The sequence below is a fragment of the Cololabis saira genome, chromosome 13 (genome assembly GCF_033807715.1).
Source record: "Cololabis saira isolate AMF1-May2022 chromosome 13, fColSai1.1, whole genome shotgun sequence".
Lineage (NCBI taxonomy): Eukaryota > Metazoa > Chordata > Actinopteri > Beloniformes > Belonidae > Cololabis > Cololabis saira.
The window spans coordinates 16,863,751-16,884,360 of record NC_084599.1 but is presented as its reverse complement, the minus strand read 5'-3'; the positions used below and the strand labels follow the sequence as shown (position 1 = coordinate 16,884,360).

The 20,610-nt window shown below is 40.8% G+C and overlaps 1 protein-coding gene across 1 annotated transcript in view; it reads right to left on the bottom strand.

Annotated features, from left to right (window-relative positions):
- LOC133458288 (protein-glutamine gamma-glutamyltransferase K-like) overlaps positions 1-18,522 on the bottom strand; it is a 28,848-nt gene extending 10,326 nt beyond the window's left edge. The window contains exons 1-3 of the mRNA XM_061738022.1: positions 18,449-18,522; positions 6,394-6,674; positions 6,116-6,307 (exon numbers count right to left, since the gene is read on the bottom strand). Of these exons, the coding sequence (XP_061594006.1) occupies positions 6,116-6,307; positions 6,394-6,673 (472 nt within the window). The 5' untranslated portion in view covers position 6,674; positions 18,449-18,522. The remainder of the gene's footprint in view (positions 1-6,115; positions 6,308-6,393; positions 6,675-18,448) is intronic.
- Between the last annotated feature and the right edge of the window lie 2,088 nt (positions 18,523-20,610).

The following is a 20,610-nucleotide window of genomic DNA, read 5'->3' as shown; positions in this document are numbered from 1 at the left end:
GAGGTGAAGGAAAAACGGATTGTAGCATTCCCATGGTTGTAAAAATGTAAATAATTTGTGGGTCAGCAACGACGGCCGCGTTGTTGCACCAACATCCTTGTACACGTGAATAGTTGATCACAGTTGGCAATCACAGATGAGAAAAAGGGGGAATGTGTCAGATAGTGTTGAAAGACTGATAAGCTCCAAGATTTGCATCCTATAAAAATATTGCAAACATTATCAACACTTCCCCCCACCGTGATTTTTTTTGAAGCTCTGCAAATAGACATTATGTGAGGGATATGAAATTATTCTTGTATGAAAATGTTCATGTATGAAAATGTTTTTGTATGTGCAGAGAATTTTAAACTGGACTTAAATGGACAATGTTGACACCTGTTAACACCCATTAGGAAGCACAAAACTCACGCTTCATGAAAGGATTATGGGTAGACCTATGACCATACCAAGCAATTCAGTTCTGTATATATGAAGAAGATGGACTTCCATGCCATGGATGAATCCATGATATCATTCTGTTGTACTCTAAACTTTTGCTGTCCAGTCAATCCACAGACAAGTAAAAGCTGTCCAGTCTCCTCCTAGTCACAAACCGTGCCATAACCTCCAACCCGGCAACTGGGTCTGTGTCAGGGAGTTCCGACGGAAAAACGCCCTGAAACCTCGCTGGTCTAAACCTCAACACGTCCTGCTCACCACCAACACCGCCGTCAAGTGTGAGGGGCGTCTAACCTGGTTCCACGCATCCCACGGCAAGAACACAACTCCTCGACCATGCAGCGGAAACCAGCCGATTCCTTCTTCTTCCTGCCCGGAAGTAGCTGAGCTCCAGCACCTGGGACCTCTGCAGAGGAGCAGGGGAGCAGGGGAGCAGGGGAGCAAAGGAGCAGCACAGGCCAAACGGTGACTCCACATGCTCTCCTTCTGAAGAACCGCTTGTTAAGCCTAAAACCAGCCAAAATCCACTATTATAGCTACCTTGCTACAATGGTTAATCGCTGTTCCATACCTCTACCAAAGGATGTTTACTGGATTTGTGGCGTGAAGGCTTGTGAATATCTTCCAAACGGTTGGTCTGGAATATGTGGTCTGGGCCATGCGGTACCAGCCATGAGAATCGTTCACATTGTTAGAAGAGAATTGTACACACACACACAAACACCATGGACAAGATTTTTTGGTGCCCTCGTTCCAAATTACGGAGTCATGGCAGCTTTGGAACAGATAAGATATTTATCCCATGCAGTTGAAGATTAGCCAACACCACTGCAAAAGACATGCCTATGCTCTCACAAGAAATGACTGCTTTAGGGATGATGAATTTATTAGCTTCTCAAGGGGGAACTTGTGCTGTCATTAAAACTGAATGTTGTACATTTATACCCGCAATGCCACAGTCCAAGAAATAACGCATCACTTGAAAGACATTGCTAAAACGTTACATACAACTGTCGCAACTAGTTTTTTGATTGCTTTAAAGAACAGTTAGGACACGTTGGTTACTTGATATTTGAATTTGTTTTGTTGGCTTGTTGTTATTTGACTTCTGATCACATGTTTAAGGTTCACTTGCAAAATACTCCACTGTAATTCAACAAAAAGAAAAAAAAAAAAAAAAAAAATTGTGAATTGATGAAGAATTTTGACAGCTTGGCCCCCTGCAGGGGGAGGTCGCCCCAGTCCTACCTCCTGCAGGGCTTTGAACTGGACTCAAGACCTTTTGAGGAAGCTACAACTTGCTACTCAACTTCCTACCCCCCGGGCAGATCCCGACACCTGGAAGTTGGTTCAAACAGACAGGAATCAAGAGAGCACCCCATGGGGTGATTTGGAGGTCTGTGTCAGTCATGCCAAATGTCTGATAATGACATTTGGCCCGATTCACATCCGACTGTAAATTACTTTTTGTCTCTTGCCTGATTAGTGTATTCCTGCATTTGTTAAACTCCTTGTTGTATAAGAATCTGATTACAACCTCACTCGAGGTCAGCATTTCTACCAGACCTCTGGCCTGTGTAGAGGTGCTCACCGCCGGCTCAATAAAACCTCATAAAAAACCACAAAGCGGACTTCTGAACTGGTTTGATAAATTCCACAACAAAACGCACCAGCTGACAGCAGCCCCCATTCTCCACCAGCCTGAGGAATAAATAGTCTTTCTGGCGGCTATATTATTAAAATGGACAACAAAGACCGAAGGGAGTCGAAAGGGAACCACTCAAACTAACCAATCAGACACAATGGGCTTAAATCTCATGGGTACAATTTCATGATATTTCCAGATCTTCGGGATAAGACCCGAGATGATGAAATAAACCATTTTTATTGCAACTGTTGCCTCAGAATCACAGCCAAACTTATACTGAATTCCGACACATGTGAACAAAATATCCAGCATATGTCTTTCAAATTTTGTGGGAACATTTACATCCCACATGCAAAGAAATGATATGGTTTTAATGGGCGTTTACTCTGATTTGGTACTGTTGTTATAACTAATATATAGCTATGGCCACTCCCATAAACCTTTACATCATATAAGCTCCGTTCTTGACATTGTTGTAGTTCAGATAAGACACAACCAAAAATGTAATTGGGAAGTTTAAGAGCAAGATTTTGTTCCCATTGAACAGGGTCACACTCTTCCCTCAATGTGCAGACATTTTGCAGCTAGCTGAGGCTTGTCCTCTAACTCTCTGCAGGAGAGAAAATAATGAACTATTTCTGGACATTTGGTTGACTTCTCTCACACACAGAGCCTTAAAGCTCAAATGCCACCTTTGCATAGAGCAATATCTCATATCTTCATAACACAAATCTCATCAACTAATGGGCTTATTGTCAAGAGATTTGGTGTGCACACCATATCCATGCTCGCAGGACATTTTGTCCGGGAGCCTGGAAGAGTGTAGAAGGGTTTGACCGTCAGGTATTACATGAAAATTACAGCCTGTGTGAGCTGGGCACAAAAAGCACTCAAGCCAGAGCATTTATCCGACACTGGTGTTTGTCTGCGTTTTAGATAGACCCATATGGATTTGTGGATGGATTTATGGCGCAGTGGAAAGGGAACAAGGATCCAATGAATATGTTGAAACTGTTGTTGTTCTCTGCTTTTAGCTGCTGTGACAGGTGCCAAATTATAAGATTTTTCAGGATCATATCTGAAATATTCAGTTGGTATATGAGAGAAAAAGTATAGGAACCTGCTGGAATGACCTGTTTTTTTTCTGCTGGATTTTGTCATAAAATGTAATTTGGTCTTCATCCCAAACACTATAGACAATGTGATTAAGCTCACATCATATGTTCACATGATGTAATATGAAAATGTTTTGTGAACAATTGAGATCCCATTGAGGAATTATGGCGGACGGAGCATCATGATTTGGCCTTGTTTCACCTCATCTCAGAGCCTGGACCACTCGCCATCAAGTCTACCAAAATATCCTGCCGGATTCTGTCAGGGTGGCTATCTACCAGCTACGAAGCTTAGCATAAGTTGGGTGAAGAAGGAGGACAATGACCTATAAGCATCGAAGCAAATCCATCACAGAATGGTGTTGAAAAAACATACAAACAAAACCCATAATCCATGTTTCAGAGCAGCAGATTCAGAACCCAGACCTAAAACATGTAAAGACGCTACAGACTGACTTTAAAAGAGTTGTTCACGCCAGACATGTTAAATGTGCTTGAAGTGTGCCTTAAATGCTCGGATCCCATTTAATTGCAAATGAATGCAGAAAAACCAACAAATGACACGGGTATTACATGGTTTTTTCTGCCACTGTTTGGGATTTAACAGTTTGAAACAATGTTTAAAAAATAGAAATAAATAAAATGACAAGCAACAGTCATTACAGTAAGAACGTGGCATATTTCTTCCCTTTAAAACACTACACTGGCTGGTATTTTCCTTTCTTGGATGGTTGCATATAAGAGACATTATAATTATTGTCTTCAAGCATCCCTTGTTAACAGACACAGCTGTAATTGAGGGATCTATATGTGAGTGTGTCCTCCTTGCCTTGCAGCAGTCAGTGTGAAGTGAGGGGCAATGCAAGCACAGAAATGCAAATGCAGAAGTATACAGGTGGCTGAGACTCAGAAAAATGGTGGAGGCAGCATTTCTGATGGATTGGCAGCAGAGTGGATGTGTAGCTCACACAGGACTGAACAACTGTATGCTTAGAACGCCCCTTCAGGAGTATAGCAGCAACAGAGTTGTTGCCATAGCGACAATGACCCAAAACCGACTCACTCTGCCTTACCCTTCTCATTGACATGTCATGTGTCTCACACACAAAATCTATATCCTGCAAGTGTTTCAAAGTTACTCCAGAAGAGAGGCTCACTGTAAGAATTTCAGTTACAGGTAAAATGCAAAATGAGCCTAATGTGTTTATTTTGTATTTACATGTTGACCCATTATTCAATTCACTTTATTAATCCCTGAAGGAAATTGTTGCAGCAGTTATAATTTCCGTCTCTTCAGAGATTCATTGTAAAGGTTTATTGCTGTGGGCAGTCATGAGATAAAATTTTGTTGATTGTAGCCCATAAACCCTGATGAGAAAACTATGACCTCTGGGTTTTCAGCTTATCCCAGATTGATGACCTTGCCCTGGTGTTGATGAATGGTTTTCAGTATTCATATAATGAATCACAAAGCATCATCCATCCATCCATCCATCCATCCATCCATCCATCCATCCATCCATCCATCCATCCATCCATCCATCCATCCATCCATCCATCCATCCATCCATCCATCCATCCATCCATCCATCCATCCATCCATCCATCCATCCATCCATCCATCCATCCATCAACTTCTTATCTGTGTTCATGTCACGAGGGCAGCAGTTGAAGCAAAGAAGCCCAGAGCTCCCTCTTAACCAATCACCTTTTCCAATTTGTCTGGAGGAATACTGAGATGTCCACGGCTCGCTGAGAGACATAACCCCTCCAGCAAGTACAGGCGTCGACCCGGAACCTCCTCAAGGTTTGACATGCCCAAAAATCTTCCCAGGGAGATGTTTAGGAGGCATCATAACCAGATTCCCAAACCACCCCAGCTGGATCCTCCTAACACGGAGGCACAGGGACTCTACTCCGAGTCCCCTCCCAAATGGTTGAACTTTGTATGAACATCTACACCTCTGAGTTCTGAGAAGTTTGTCATCTGATCATTTCAACTGTCTGTAAAGCCTGAGAATAAAGACAAACCTTCCTGTAGGTACAACATGTCTGTCCTCTCTGGTTCTCATGACTGCCTGAAAAACCGGAGCGCTGATAGTCATGCTGCTCTACAGAGTTGCAGCATGGGAAGCATGTGAGGGGAGCGCTGGCCAAGTTTCTTCCATGGTGTCTCGGTGTTCATTAGGGAATGACGTGTTGTGGTTTTATCAAAATCCTTGTTAAAAAGACAACATAAAACTCCTTATGTGGTCTACAGAGACAAGTTTAAAGTGACCGTATTCATGTTTCCAACTTATCTACAGTCTCATCATGAATTATCACCTTAGATATGTTCAAAATCTACTTTGTGTTCAGGGTGCTAAGAGGACTTCTTTCTGATACATTTTTCCAACAATGACTTTCTATGACGTCAGAGGGTGGAAATGACAAACCATGTCTCAGTGGGCGCAGTCTGATTTATCAGCAGAGAACATCATTTTTTTCCCCGCAGCACTTCACAGAGGTCTGCTTCATGAACACGACCCAGTTCCCTCCTCCATACCCCGGCAGATTAGAGATGAAAGTCAGTGCTGTTCCCAGTAGCTTGTGAGTCTGAGAGTTTATGTTCTGTCTCAAGCTGACAAGAAAAGAAAATCACTTTTACCAATCCATGCCCAAGGCCGAGACAGCTTCAGTTATTGACAACTGCAGAGTCAAGGTCATCTACGTAAAATGTTGAAAATGTAGTGTTAATAACATGTTAAAAAGTGGAAAAAGTTTTGACCGGCAACAGCAGCAGCAGCATCGTAAGCCTCTCTTTCCTGATTCCCTGACTCTGCTGTTCACATGCTTTTGGAGTCACGCTAAGAGCAAAGCTACTCTAGAGGAACCATATGATCACTTTAATGTGCAGGCTTCGCTCACAAACCTGTTTTAAGTTCTAGATGGAGCCGGTCTGTGTTGGGGCTGAAAGGGCGAGACAGGGTTATCCACATCTGGAAGGTCTGCCCTCTGCGGATGATAAAGTTGTCACTTTGGTAGACATTTGTGTGATGCTCCATGCGATTGTCCCCCGTCTTGCTTTTCATTAGGTCTATCGATTGGACCTTCAGTAGCAGCTCTGTGAAAAGAAACATTGGACAGTGTTGAGTCCGTCAGGTGGCAGGCTTTGTTTACAATCAGATCAATAACAAATGTCTTAATCACCTTCAAGATCACTTTCACCAGTTGTTGGCTTCTCGCCATTTGTCCCATCCTCTTTATCCGTGTCGTCAATCCCTGTGACCACAGTGTCCGTGATGTCATCGTTGTCCACTTGTGGACAGCAGCAGGGGCACACCTTACGCAGCCACTGCCGGCAGGCGTTTCCTTCTTGGACATCGTCTTCTTGAGGTTCTTTTTCTTCTTCTTCGTCGTCCCAAAGGGTGACAGTTGGAAACCGACCCACCGCAGATCTGTCTCTTATTGACCGTGTCGAAACAGGCATCCTAGGGGGTAAACAAAACAGGAGTTAGTTTCCACTGGTTTCCAAACCAACAGATAACCTGTGCGAATGCTGCTGTGAATTTTTCAGTTGGCATGATGCCTTATGGAGAGAGGAAATTTTCTTTCTGTTTGTGGATATATATATATATATACTGAGCATGATTTTTAATATTTCAAATCAGAAAGCAGTCAAGTAAGTTGACAGCCTCATTTCAAAACGACCCCCACTTCATTCAAAGTGAGAAATACTGATAGTGTCATGAGATGGCGACTGCATCTGCAAGAATATCTGCCAAGGTAGGATGATTGCTCCACAGTAAATGCAAATTCTACCCTGCAAGAAGACCGCTCATTCATGAAATATCTCAAATAAGTGTTTTAAGCATTTTAAACAAAAAAGAAAGTTGAGCAGTACTTGCATGTATGGCAATATTTTTGTTTTTGCATCTGGCATTTTATAATTTATAATTAAATCCTGTTTGTTTGGCAGGAAAAGGAAAAAAAAGGAAAATGACAGCTGTGTCAGTTCTTTCTCTCTTGTGGCTCTTTTCCAAAAGCCTCAGTTTCAACCATTGACTTCCTGGCTTTTGATTGACTAAAATATACAATAATAGTGTAGACATTGGATTTACGCTCTCTTTTGTTGCACTGACCAGTGACTGACCATCAACCATGTGTTGTACAACCAATCCAAGTCTAACTTGAATAAATAAATAAATAAATATCTCTGTGAAACAATGCTCCTTGCTTCAAAAAGGCAGAGTGGTGAGGATGTAAGAAGTAGTGGTGAAGAAGGGGTGAGGTGCAAGAACTGTGTAGAGCTGGGGGGGGGTTTGCTCTGATTAAAAAAGTAGCAGCAAAGGGAAAAGTTTACAAGAGGATAGTGAGAGCAGTCTTTCTCTGTGGCTTGAGAAGAGTTTTAAACTGGTTTCAAAATGAGCACATCAGAGGAACATGAAGAGTTAATCATCTTGGAGATGTAGTGAGATGGTTTGGACCCAGAGGAGAGATAGTGAACTCACTGACAGAAGTCCAAAGTGGGAACTATACTGTCAGCAGAGTTCCACAAACTTGGAGCTGGAAATGTCCTGCCATGAGGGTACTATACTTTGATTACTTTTATTTCCTGTAATGATCTCCTGAAGCATTTTTATATATGATATTTACCATAATAGTGTCTATAAAAACTAAAAACCAATTTCCCTTGTGTGTTGTGGTGTCTCTAACAAATTATACATTTTAATCTCACCAATTTGAAATGGATCCTTCATGTGTCTCACCTTTTTCAAATGTTCTTCTCCAGGTTTTCAATATGTCTGAAAACTCTTCCCTATAGTTTATTACAGTTAAATGTTCAGAAAGTATCCTGACTCCTTCATATGTTAAAAGGGCTTGGATGTAGCCCTACCCCCTTTGTCTGATTTAGTACGTGCATATCTCTGAATATGTAAATGATTTCCCATCCCTTTCTCCACTCACCCACTGGCTGCAGCTGTTCACCCTCAACCCTGCTCAAACACCGCAGAACGGCGAAAAAGTTCATGACAAAGTATTTCAGCCACCCACGTTCAAAACAGGGACCATTTTAAAAAAAGGAGAAGAATAATTAAATTAATTGGACATGATTGCTTATTACTCAATGTATTCCAAATCACAATGTAGTATATTATTATGTTTTAGACAACATGAACCTGTAGTTTGTCCACAATAACAAAAAATATAGTACTCAAATGCTAGTATTAGATCAACCTTCACTATTAAAGCTCATGCCTAAGAAAGTATAAACGCCTTGTTCTGGGAAAGTTAAAAGACTATTTTAAACTATTTTGCTGGTTTTAAGAAATCTAGTCAAAAAAAACGTTCTTACCCCGATGGCATAGATATTTTTGCTTAAAAGACCATTTCAAATAGATTTTTGCAATATTAGGTTTATTTCTAGAAGGGCTGTTTTTGCAGGTAGTTCCTGAATTAATCTGCGTATCATTCGTTCTTTCTATTTTCAATTGTCATTAAAACAATTAAAAAGTAACGTTTACTTTGTTTTACGTTTTTCAATCCCCCACCAAAAATGTTACTTTTTTATGTTAGATTAAAAAACGAAAAACAAGATAAAAAGCCACTTTTTAATTTTTACATTTTCGAATGACAATTCATCAATTAATTCTTCATCATCTGTTCCAATAGCCAGCAGTTTAGCTGCTCCTGCAGCCTGGTGGTCGGTGCAGTTGCCTCCTGGTCAGATCCCCAGTTCTCTCACTCTGTTCTCTATTCCAACTCTATTGTTGTTAGTAATAACCTGTGTTCCCTCTTCCCAGCAGGTGTTCCAGATCTGTTATTGTTGTTGTTCTCTCCTCTTTCCTGTCCTCTCAACCCCAACAGGTCGAGGCAGATGGGCGCCCCTCCTGAGTCTAGTTCTGCCAGAGGTTTCTTCCTGTTAAAGGGGAACTTTTTCTTTTGTCGCCTAGTGCTTGCTCAGAATGGGAGATTAGATCAAAGAAAAGTTTTGATGCAATCTGTTGGTTTCCTTAGCGAACCAACTATTCTTATTGTTACTTTACTGACTTTGTATTAATTGGACTAATTTGAAATGATTTGAACTGTGTTGTGAAAGTGCCTTGTGATGGCATTTGCCACGATTTGGCACTATATACAGTACGTAAATGAAGCTGAATTGAATTGAATTGAATTCTCCTCACGTTCTTGGAGACTGTCAGGAAGAACATCCAATATAAAACATATGCTAAATCTATGTGTGGGCTATGAAACTCCACTGCAGTGAGCCCTCTACTAAGGAAGGCAAAAGCTTACTTACAAAAGCTGACAGTTTCTACTATTTAAGTCTTCTTTCACTCTTTCCATTAAAGTAACAATCCCAGAGGTTTTACTCTGTCCACACCAGAGCCATCTTTAGAACGATTTAACTGAAAATCCTAACTTAAAGGGAGGTTTTCACTAAAGAAATGCTGAGTGAATGCCTCAGGCAGTGGTTGCTAAGGGGGCAGCTTCCTGATTTACTCCAGGGCCTTTCTTATTTCATCATGCGTAAGTGCTCTGACTGCAGCGAGACTTGAGTATGAAATCTTCCAAGCATTGTGAGGAGCATTTCATCTTAATTTCCCTCTTTATCATGTTGCTTGAGTACACCGAGGTTTCTGGTATTCATTTATGCACAGTTCAGTGAAACTCCTGCCACAGCACAATTAATAGTAAAAACCCAAATTACAATGGGTGAAAAGTTACTTAATGGACAGGAAACAATTTGTGAAGTTGGGGCAGTATTTGTTGTCTTGCTTGCACATTGATTGCAGCCCCTTAGGCATCAGTATTGGGTCCAAAACTGGGTTTGATATACAGTATATAAATGTTATTTGCAAGGTATCAAAATGGTGAAAATTAATTCTACTTGCTGATGACACAAATATTTTTGGTTCTGAGGGGATTTACAGGATTTACTCGAGATTATCAGTTGTGAAATGTACAAATGAAAAATAAATAAATTGTCATTGAACCTACAGTGTAAGTAAAACTAAGTTCATGCCATTTGCTTATGGAAAAAAGGCTACTCATGTACAGATACAGGTGGATGTGGGCACATTGAAATAGTTTTTGAAAATAATATTCTTGGTGTGATAATGGACAACAATATCAAGTGGAAATGTCACATAAAACATGTACAAAACAAATGATCAAGAAGGATTTCAACACTGAGCAAACAAAACACATTCTGGACCACGAATCACCCCAGATGCTATATTTCATTTTTGACGGGTTTTACCATATCCAAATTACTGGGCACAGGTTTGGGGCAGTACATATAAATGTACAGTTGACTCACTATCTATACTGCAAGAAAATAGCCATAAGGATCATTCATGAATGAATTCACTCTTCTCACATGTCTGAAATAAATCTTCAAATCAAATCAAATCAAACCTTACTCCCAGCAAGAGTATCATCAACATTTCTTCTCATTATGGTCCCTGCCCCCCAAGCCGACATGACATTCTGCATGGTAAACTGTACATACAGCAGGAAGTTAGAATGGGAAATGTGAGCTCAGATTTACAACTTCACTGTTATAACACAATGTCTAATCCTCAAAACAACTTGTTTTGGCACCTTGTAGTGATAAAGCTTAGGGAGTAATTTCTAAGCAATATTAATAATAGCAGACACAAAGTCGAAACCAAATATAAACTGACAAAATCGTCCCTTAATATTCCCATCAGATACTTTTATGTGAGCTACCCTTGAACACTCCATTCCCAAAGACAGGTTTAGAATAATTAAAAGCAAGACAGAGAATGATTTCACTGTTTAAGACTGTAGCACAGAGCAGAATAACTTGCGGGCAGACACTGTAGTAGATGAGAAGGCGCCTCCTCCCAGCTCAGGATTGCACTGTCCTGCTGACAGATGTCTCTAAGAACAGCCAATCAAAACAGCATGCACCAGTTTCCTTATCAACCCCAGTAAACAACTGGAATGTAAATGATGGAAACAAAGGTCACATTGTTTCAATTGCATGGTACAAATGGAACATGTAATAATACATTTCAAATGTTTTACTTTCATTTGCATGAAATAAAGCAAGTTAAAACGGGTGTTATGTTATATTTTACAATTATTTTGCAATTCATTCAGACTGGTTAAGTCATACCTCAGTGTTTTTCTGGGCACTTAAATTGGATTAGTTCAAGATAACTTAAGAAACCCTAAAGCTACACTATGCTCTGTTAGATCTTTAGTGAGAGCGCTGAAGTCAAGTCAAGACGGTACTAAGTAAGTGCTGTTTATACAGAAGTCAACACTGGAAGTGGATCAAAAACACAGTTACATGTCGTAGGACAACTTTGATGTTGTTGATGAAATGATTTCAACCCCTACTAATGCTGACTAGTTTAAATGGCCATCAGTCAAAAGCCCAGACCCTAAGTTATGCTCAAATGTATGTCTTATTTAATTTTACCTGATAAGGTACATGAACATTCACCCTCCGTACAGTTGTCACAGAGGATAAATCTAAGATTGGAGACAAAGGTGTTTTGAAGCAGGCGGGTAAATATCCTCAATTTTTGTTTCAAAGTCTGAGATTTTATTTTTCATGTTGATAATCTAAAAAAAAACTAATGCAAATATTTCCAAAAAAAAAAAAAAACAGTCTGACTTTTATCAGGAAATCGATGGAGACTGACTCGCTTTTAGTTCCAGACCCTAGTGGTCAGTCGAAGAACAGCGATTTCCTTTCACTCCTGGACTGAGTCAGACCAAGGGTCGACCATCCAACTTCTGCATGACGCTCATGCGGGACTAAGTGTTGTTGCAGTTCCTCGACTGACCGCTAGAGGCTGCAAACGCAAGTCAATCTCCATTGACACCCGTGTTAAAATAATGTCCAACTTTAGAGCAGAAATAAACATATTGACAGCTTGGTTCAAAAAACATTTTGGTCTCAATCATTTGATTTCACATCCATGACAACTCTGAGGGGGTGATTCTTTTTGTACCACGCCAGGAGAGTTTAAATCAAGCAATACATTTATTTCTAAGATGATTGATTAGCACTTGGCTCAGCCAATCGGTAGCCGTTATCAGTTCTTCTGTAATGCTAGCACGCTTCGCAGAGCAACCACTCATTTGTATTAACTCAGCTTCAGCTAAACGCGTTGGTCCTTTTTAATTTTGCCATCGAGTCAACATGTTAAAGGGAACATCCCGCTGTAAATGTCTGGCCGGCACCCCTGCAGATATTTCGGTGGGGTTCGGCTGAAGGAGCTGGGAGCAAAGTTAACTTTGATATACATGCAGTGGGCGTGTTTCAGTCGACTTGCTGAGCAACATGGCTTCAAATCTGTTCTTTAGAAACCAATGAGTCACATTACATAATTCTTTGTCCATTGTTATATACAGTCTGAGTCAAACCAGCAAGAATGATGTAGCCTCAAAGTGCACCTCTAGAGGAACCAAGTCGTATTACAAGGCTTGAAAGGTTATGATCATTTAAAGGAGCATGAGGCTCCTTTTAAGAAATGAGACTCTCTAGCGCCACCCTTCACCACGACGGCTGTCGGGGGTACTGCAGCCAACAGTGAAGCCGGCACGGGAGAACGGGGAGAACGCACATGCAGCGTCATTTGACGTCACATCCGCAGGACAGCGCGGGAAATTCCGGTCACAATTGCAGCACATTTTGCAGCACACAGCCTGTTCAAGGCAACGGAGAGATACACTAGAGGGCTCATTCTTTTTGGTTTGTAACGCTTCATCTGACATTATTACTAGAAAACTTAGGCCGCGTTCAGACTGCAGGCAAATCTGATTCATATCTGATTCCTTCTCATATGCGATTTTCAGGGCTGACTGTCCACACTGTTTTTAGCAAGTGTCCAAATCGGATCTGGCTCTGTTCAGACTGGGTCACATCATTGACTGATCTGACGGGTTGCTGTAGCAATGACGTCGGAGCGGAGGCGTCACCCAGCGCGTGTATTGTGTGCACGCAATACGCACGCAAAAAATCCCAAAATATCTGTACCGTTTCTGATTGGGTCGGCACTACGCATCATTTTTAGACATAACAATGAACGCATACCGCAAAAGTTGTGTCTCGGGGGAGGGACCCGATGTCCCAGCAAAATGAGAAACAAAGAAAAGTGTTCAGAACAAAACCACCAGCAAACTAACAAACCAACCAACTCAGAGTTAACAAAACGAACCAGCAATGAACTGGCAGCCCCGCTCTGTAACCTCTCCTCCTGATGAGCTGACGGGCTGCAGGTTCAGGCTCACAGCGCGACTGAAGGCTGATTTATGGTTCCACGTTACACCAACGCAGAGCCTACGGCGTAGGGTACGCGGCGACCCGCACCTACGGGGAAATGCAGTCTTTTTTTTGCTATTAAAACATGACTTGTAATGTGAATTTGCAACACTCAAACTACAAATAATAGTTTTTGACGTGACATCAGAGATTGTACATGCTCTCTGCGAAAGGATGAGTAGCTCCACAACTGGAAATGGGCGGGTGGTTTGGAGCGTCTGGGACAGTCATATCCGATCTGAGTGTTTGGAGCTGTTCAGACCGACACGCATCTGCCCAAATGCGATATGAATGCGATATGAAACTACCTCCCAGAGGTGGTTTCCATCTGGTTTGCAAAAATCGGATCTCATGTGGTTTGGGACTGTTCAGACTTCCAGTTTCATCCAGTCATCCAGTTTCAATCTGGATGGGCTAAAAATCGGATATTGGCTGGCAGTCTGAACGCGGCCTTAAACCGTATACGATTTTTTTTCATAAATCCTGCCTCAATCCTGCCTCATACTCCTTTAATATTGGCCTGAAAATTGGCCCAAGTATATCAAAAATATACGTTGTTCAAAAGAACACAAGTTCCAAAAAAAACGCAGGGTTGCATCAACGGTCGATTTGAATACCGCTTTTGTTTTTGCTGTCTGAGGCGCCTTAGTCTGACAGCACCTTGGCTGCCACAGTGGCATTTTTGGCATTTATGTGATACTGCCATGAGGGTGTGGCACAGTATAGTTTCTACATGAACATGATTATCGCTTTGACAAGCAATTCACCCATGTCAAAGCACTACATGGAGAAAAAAAGAAAAAGAACCCTCTGGGAATACAGTAGGTGTCTGTATTAAAAACAGGACCTGAGCACTTCAGAGCAAGTCAAAGAAGTGCCAGGGCTTGACATGACTGCTGGCAGAAGAGTAAACCCTCCAATATCTAAGGGATAGGGCTTAAGGATAATAATATATAGTTGAGGAAAGAGAAGTGTCGTGATGTAGATATTCCTGCTGTTGGGGCAAACAATGAACACACCGGTGGAAATGTATTTGTCTGACTGCACGACCAGCTTTCAGCTGATGTAAAGTCACACATGGAAGGCAGCTTTCGCTACAGTCCTGTGTTACAAACAGAGAGATTAAGTACAGGTCAAACCACCGGAGATTAAAGGCTGCAGAGCTCTGACTGTAAACTGCTGATGGCTCAGAATGAGGGATTATATGAAAGTGATGATGAAGACACTGATAACCAAGAAAATACGTATCAATCAGTTATAACAATTAGTTATACGCTTTTTATGAAATGAAAACTAAAATTAAACCTAATTGAAACAAAGCATAATAAATCCCAAAATTAACTTTGGTTTCTATTTTCGTTTTGCGTCTCGTTTTTTTGGTGTTTGGCACTTCAGTTTTCTAATTACTCTTACTTACTTTACTTAAGTAAAGAATAAAGTATTGATAGGATTCTTTCATCCTTGATGTTTTTGTTAATATCAGTTAGTCATCATCTCAAAAACTAAAACTAAACTAAAACTAACCAATTTTTTCTAACTAAAATTACTGATTAAACTAAATAAAACTAAACTGAAAATCAAAAACAAAATGAAAATTATTATAAAAAATCTAAACTATTATAACACTGGTGTCAGTTACAATGTTGGACTAAACTGAAGTGTATATTGGTTTGGCAAATACGCCCCTCTCATGTAGCCCCTTTAAAACCTTGGACAGATTCTACAAAGGGTTTTGAAACGTTATCCTAATTTACAAATCCCCACATAAACTAATACAGAAGCTCTTATGACAGACTGTGTAGAGACTCTTCACAGCGAGCAGCTTTTTTCCTCCTCACTCACAGTAATGAGCACATAGCGGATCGGGTCGGGGTTCAGGCTCACAGGTGCTTTTAGCTGGAATGTCAGCCTATAATGACAGCACGCTGACAACTGAGGCGTAGTGTTAATATTTTTAAACACATTCGACAATAAGCCAAAGTATAGGCAAAATCATGATCTCATCACAACACAGAATCAGCTAATGACTCTTTGTTTAAAAGAATTAGATGTCCTTTAAACGGACTTTGTTTAAAAAGGACTGAAACTGCTCATCGATACCCGTAAAGTTGCTCAGGTGAAGCTCGCTTTCCTCAAGTGCCTTAGCAACCTGAAAAGGAGCTCTCAAAGGCTTGATGACGGTCACAGCAGTATCAGCATTTATAATGAGTCTGAACACTAATTTGCAAGATTTTTTAATATTCATGCTAAAATAACACAACAAAGTGTTCTGTACCTTCCACTAAGTCTTTTTAGCACTCTGTACATTACGTGTGACTGAATTCTTGATTCATTGATTCACTTTTTTCCCACTTAGGGAATTGCTAAGCAACACTATGCAACGGGTGAATGACTATGCAGCATTTGCTTAAATGCCAACCATACGAATGAAACTGTATCCACATTGATGAGGCTGCTTGAAAAGTATCTCATAGCAGGAAAAGCAACCTTTGTGCAACTATGTCTAATGATGCATGATGAATTTATACCCTCAATGTGCTCTTCAAGCCTGTTTCCAAACAACATAGGGTGGCGTTCAGTTATATCTTAAAGTCTCTTAAAGATGATGCAAACTTTGTCTTTTATGAAAAAATAAATGTTCATGTTAAAGTTATATACGTATTAAATAAAACCTTAAAATGCAGGACCAAGAACCGAAAAGGCATAGACATGAAAATATCCTGGACAAGCCCAAGTGTTTGTGAACAAGTGTGGTTTGTCCCTTCATCATTTCCTCATTAACTTGGCAGGAAAAAGGTCCAGGGTTGATTTCTGATGTAACACAGAACATGAGGCTAAACTAGCTCTCACCACGAGTGAAACAGGCCATCCTTAGGCTGCAAAAAACAAACACACCTGAGAGACAGCAGGATTACCAGCGCAGGCCAATTCAACAATTTGATACACTGAGAAAAAAGCGAATGCTCCGGTGAGCTCTACAACATAAGCCAGTCTGGGCATCTACAGACGCCCACAGATGACAGCAGCGTAGGACCACTTCCATGATGAGGAAAACATAAACAAACCATTACAACATCCAGCCAAGGGAAGAAAGATCTTCAGGGTGTAGACAAATCATTACCCAGGACTACTGTGAGGAAAAGCCTGACCAGAAAGGTGTCACCGGTGCACACCATTCATAAGGCTCACAAATACACATGCAAGATTAAATTTAGCAATATATGATCAAAGATCAAAGAAAGGTGAATCTACACAATCAAATAATAAAATGTTCCAACACCATCAAATATAAAATGGAATGGAAAAGAAACTGAACATTTACTTTGACTTATATCTTATTGCAGAAAGCATGAACCAGAAATATTTTAATGATATCTGGATATGTTTCATTGTATTTATTCAAAATCTTGCAGTCCCGCAGAGACAGTTCAGGACTAGTGTAGATTAAAAAAGGTGGCAGAAGTGGCAGAGAGGAGCAAGCTCCCCTGTTTCGTTGATGTTTTGTTTCAAATAGTAATAGACCCAAAGTCATCCAGAAATCCCTTACCCTGCCTTTAATTCAGGAATGAACATCAAGGTTATTTTCTGGCAAAAAATATAGTTCCTGTCACGAGACAGCCAGGGATAGCCTACCTGTTTATTTTTAATGAGAAAAAATGTGAAACCAAATTCTGCAAATATTACAAGGACAAAGTTGAGTATGAGTATGAACATGAATATGGGTATAAGGATGAGGATGAGGATGAGGATGAGGATGAGGATGAGGATGAGGATGAGGATGAGGATGAGGATGCGATGGCTATCTGGGCTTTTGGCCACTAGGGAATGTGTGGAATTAAACAGAGACATCATGTCTGCTCAGATTTAACCAAAGCCTGCAACAGCGACTAGATTTGAAACAGGCAGTCTATTCCTAAAGGTAAAGGAGGGATTATTCTGCAGTGGATGACTCATTCACCTAGTCTTGACCCAACTGAGCTGCTTTGTTTACTTGGCGAAGACAAGATTAAAGGCAAAAAATCCCAGAAACAGCAATAGCTGTAGTGAAGGAGTGGAATAAAAACATCACTAAGGAGAAAAGTCCACTTCTGCTGTCGTCCGTGGCCTCCAGCAATCAGGCCGCCACATTCATAATAATAATTTAAATTCAAAACCCAGGAAAAGAAGGTTGTACATCAGTAGAACTGTTATTTCCACACCCTTCTCTGATCCAGGTTGAATAGATGGTCAGATGTGAAGGCTTTAAGATATTTCTCACGACTTCAGCACCATTTGTGGAGAAACACACTCAAAAACTGCTGATCACAGTTTTGTCTGCAGATAAAATGTGGTTAGTGACTGGCAAAACGAACCCACAACTGCTGATCAGAGTTGGAGTTAGGAGGTTTTTCCTCGGAGGGGGTGGTGATAATCATCTCAGCTGCACTCATGACCTACTAGCCTGGAGGCCATTTATTCCAGCCACAAAGAGATGCTCACTGATTTCTAGTTAATGTTGGAAGAAAAGCATTTACGAGGCTTAATTGAACTGTGTTTTCTGATTTGTTAAATGTGATCAGACATGCAAAACAATCGTTTGGATGTTTAACAAGCCATATGTGAGACATACGTTTTTCTCTTCATATTCATACACATGCACTTTCTATGTAGCTCTGTAGGGTCCACTAAAGGTCAAACATAGCAAAAAACAACAACTTGGAGCTGTGAGGGTGAAAACGTCCAAACAAAGTCTAAACACACATGAGTTTTTCTATAAATGAAAACAACCACGTGGACAAGAAGTCCACTGCTGCAGATAAAAGTGTGAATGGAAACGTACACACGTTAACTCCAGTGAGGACATACAGCGTAAATCAGAGCTCAGACTTCACCCTCCGCTGGCTGCACAATCCTGAGTGCCCGGATAGAACGAAAACCCTGGTTTTGGAGAAATAGGTGAATCTAATTCAAACTCACTCAGTTCAGCAGAAGAAGGAATGTAGCAATGCAGACGGGAGGAGGAGGAAATCTTCTGTGTACTTGTATTTTTGTTTCTGATACGTCCTCCAGTTCAGCACTCCTTTAAATACTTGCTTAAACACTAAGGACACACCCTCCTTCTGCAGGCATCAGCCATGCCAAGACCTCTCCTGAAGCAACAGAAGACATCATCAGGATGAACGGAGCGAGCACCCGCTTAAAGCACACGTTACAATAGAAGTATTCACATCACTGAAGAGTAAAGCTGCAAACGTCACATGAGTCAAAACCTCAGCAATTTCCAGAAACTGCAATTAGAAGAGAGAGATATAATTGTAGGTTGCATTAGAAGCCATCTGTTTTTATTTCTTCTTCTGAAAGGCCCCACAGCCAGAATCGCAACTAAATGCAGCGCTCTTGTTATTCCTGAGGTGTTTCTTTCTCGAAACATTCCTTAGAGACATGCTTTTTGGAGATCTGTTTTTCAGCTGGTTGTATCAGTTTGAGTTATTTTCCAGTTAGGCAACAAACTTGTACCTTTTCCTTCCTCAGTTCATGCTTTTGTTTTCGTTCATTAGAAATTCTTTCTGTTTGGCTCGGCCTCTGTAGCCTGTAAATCAGCAAGTCAGTCGGTATTTTGGTATTTCCACAGACGTCTCACCAACACCTTTGTCTGTGCAGCCCCATCTGGATTGAAAATGGGCTACTTGGGTGCAGAATGGGCTTGGTTTCCACACAGGACCCAATTCCACTTTTTTTTCCAGCTCATATAGAGTTCACTTATAAATCCCGACTGAGACCTGCAGTCCCATATCAGGGTTCTCCCACCTATCTTCCCGACCGACCAGCTCATTATATTTTCTGTGGTAGCTTACAGTAAACATGGTCGAAGTATATGGTTCAAACACTCATCAAGTTTGTCTTCATGATCTTTAATAAAGTTTTATTGTGATATTGTGTACTAAGAGCCGGGAAGTTTTGCTACTGTTTCCTTTCTTCTTCTTCCATTCCAGGGTGAAGTACCCAGATATTTTACATCACCAGGTCCTTCACTCTGTCTGATTGCTGAAAACCAGTTCTGGCAGCTCTTATTAGGGGTATTATGGCCGGGTCTATACAATCTTATTTGTGATTCAAACTTATGTTCTGACTAATTTCCAATTGAAGTCACTTATGTGTGTTTGCAACATTGGAAATCGTGGACGTGATGAAGCTATCACCTCTGTGACCATCATATCCCACTCCTAAAAGGCAATTACCTGTTATTATAGGTATATTAAAGATAATAAAACAATTTGAAATAATCCAATTATTGCAAGATTGTTATTCAAATTAAATAGCAGATGTGTGTCAATACTGATTAATGACTCATTGTTAAAATGCAATTTAAATCGCCTCTCTATAATTATTCTGTAAACATAGCGGCAGAAATGGTGAAACAATTTATATAATAATCATCTGTAGCATTAATCATTGTTATTTTTTCAGAAGTGTTGATCAACACAAGGTTTTTTTTTTAATTAAAACTTTACATATTCAAAAGAGAAGAGATAACAGTAAGTGAATTTATAACTAAGTTATAAAACTTCTCCACTTTATTTCCCGGTTCTTGTGGCGTCACCGACAACAGTAACTGGTTCTGTCCCTAAACCGCTCCAGGACGTCCACGAGCCGGAAAGCCTGACACTGATGCAACTGAAAGGAATGCAGCCATCGTGCATTTGGTTGTTCGCACCCGGGTCTTTGTTACTGTGACATGGGGGAAAGGCCCGTCCCTCATCTCAGCTGTGGGCGGCCCCGGCAGCTGAGTCAGCCTCCAAGTGGGTTGGGCCGGCTCAGATATTTCTGATACGCTTCCAGGGAGTGGATGGGCCGAACCTTTGTGAACAAGAGGTGACTGCATGTGTGTGAATGTGCAACACAGACTGGTCAGGTCGGTTTTGGTTGATTGTGTGAAAGGTGAACTTTGTTACATCATTGAGAGGTGTATTGAGCAAGTATCAAGTTCTGGAAGTGTCTGGAGTGTTTTGTTAATATATTATTCTTTGGAACCAGGAATCCATGAATCCATAAAACCCTTTTTTTTTTATCTAGAATCACCACAAACCCTTATTATTATTTTACCGTTTGTGATGTTGTTTGAGCTGCACTCCACATCA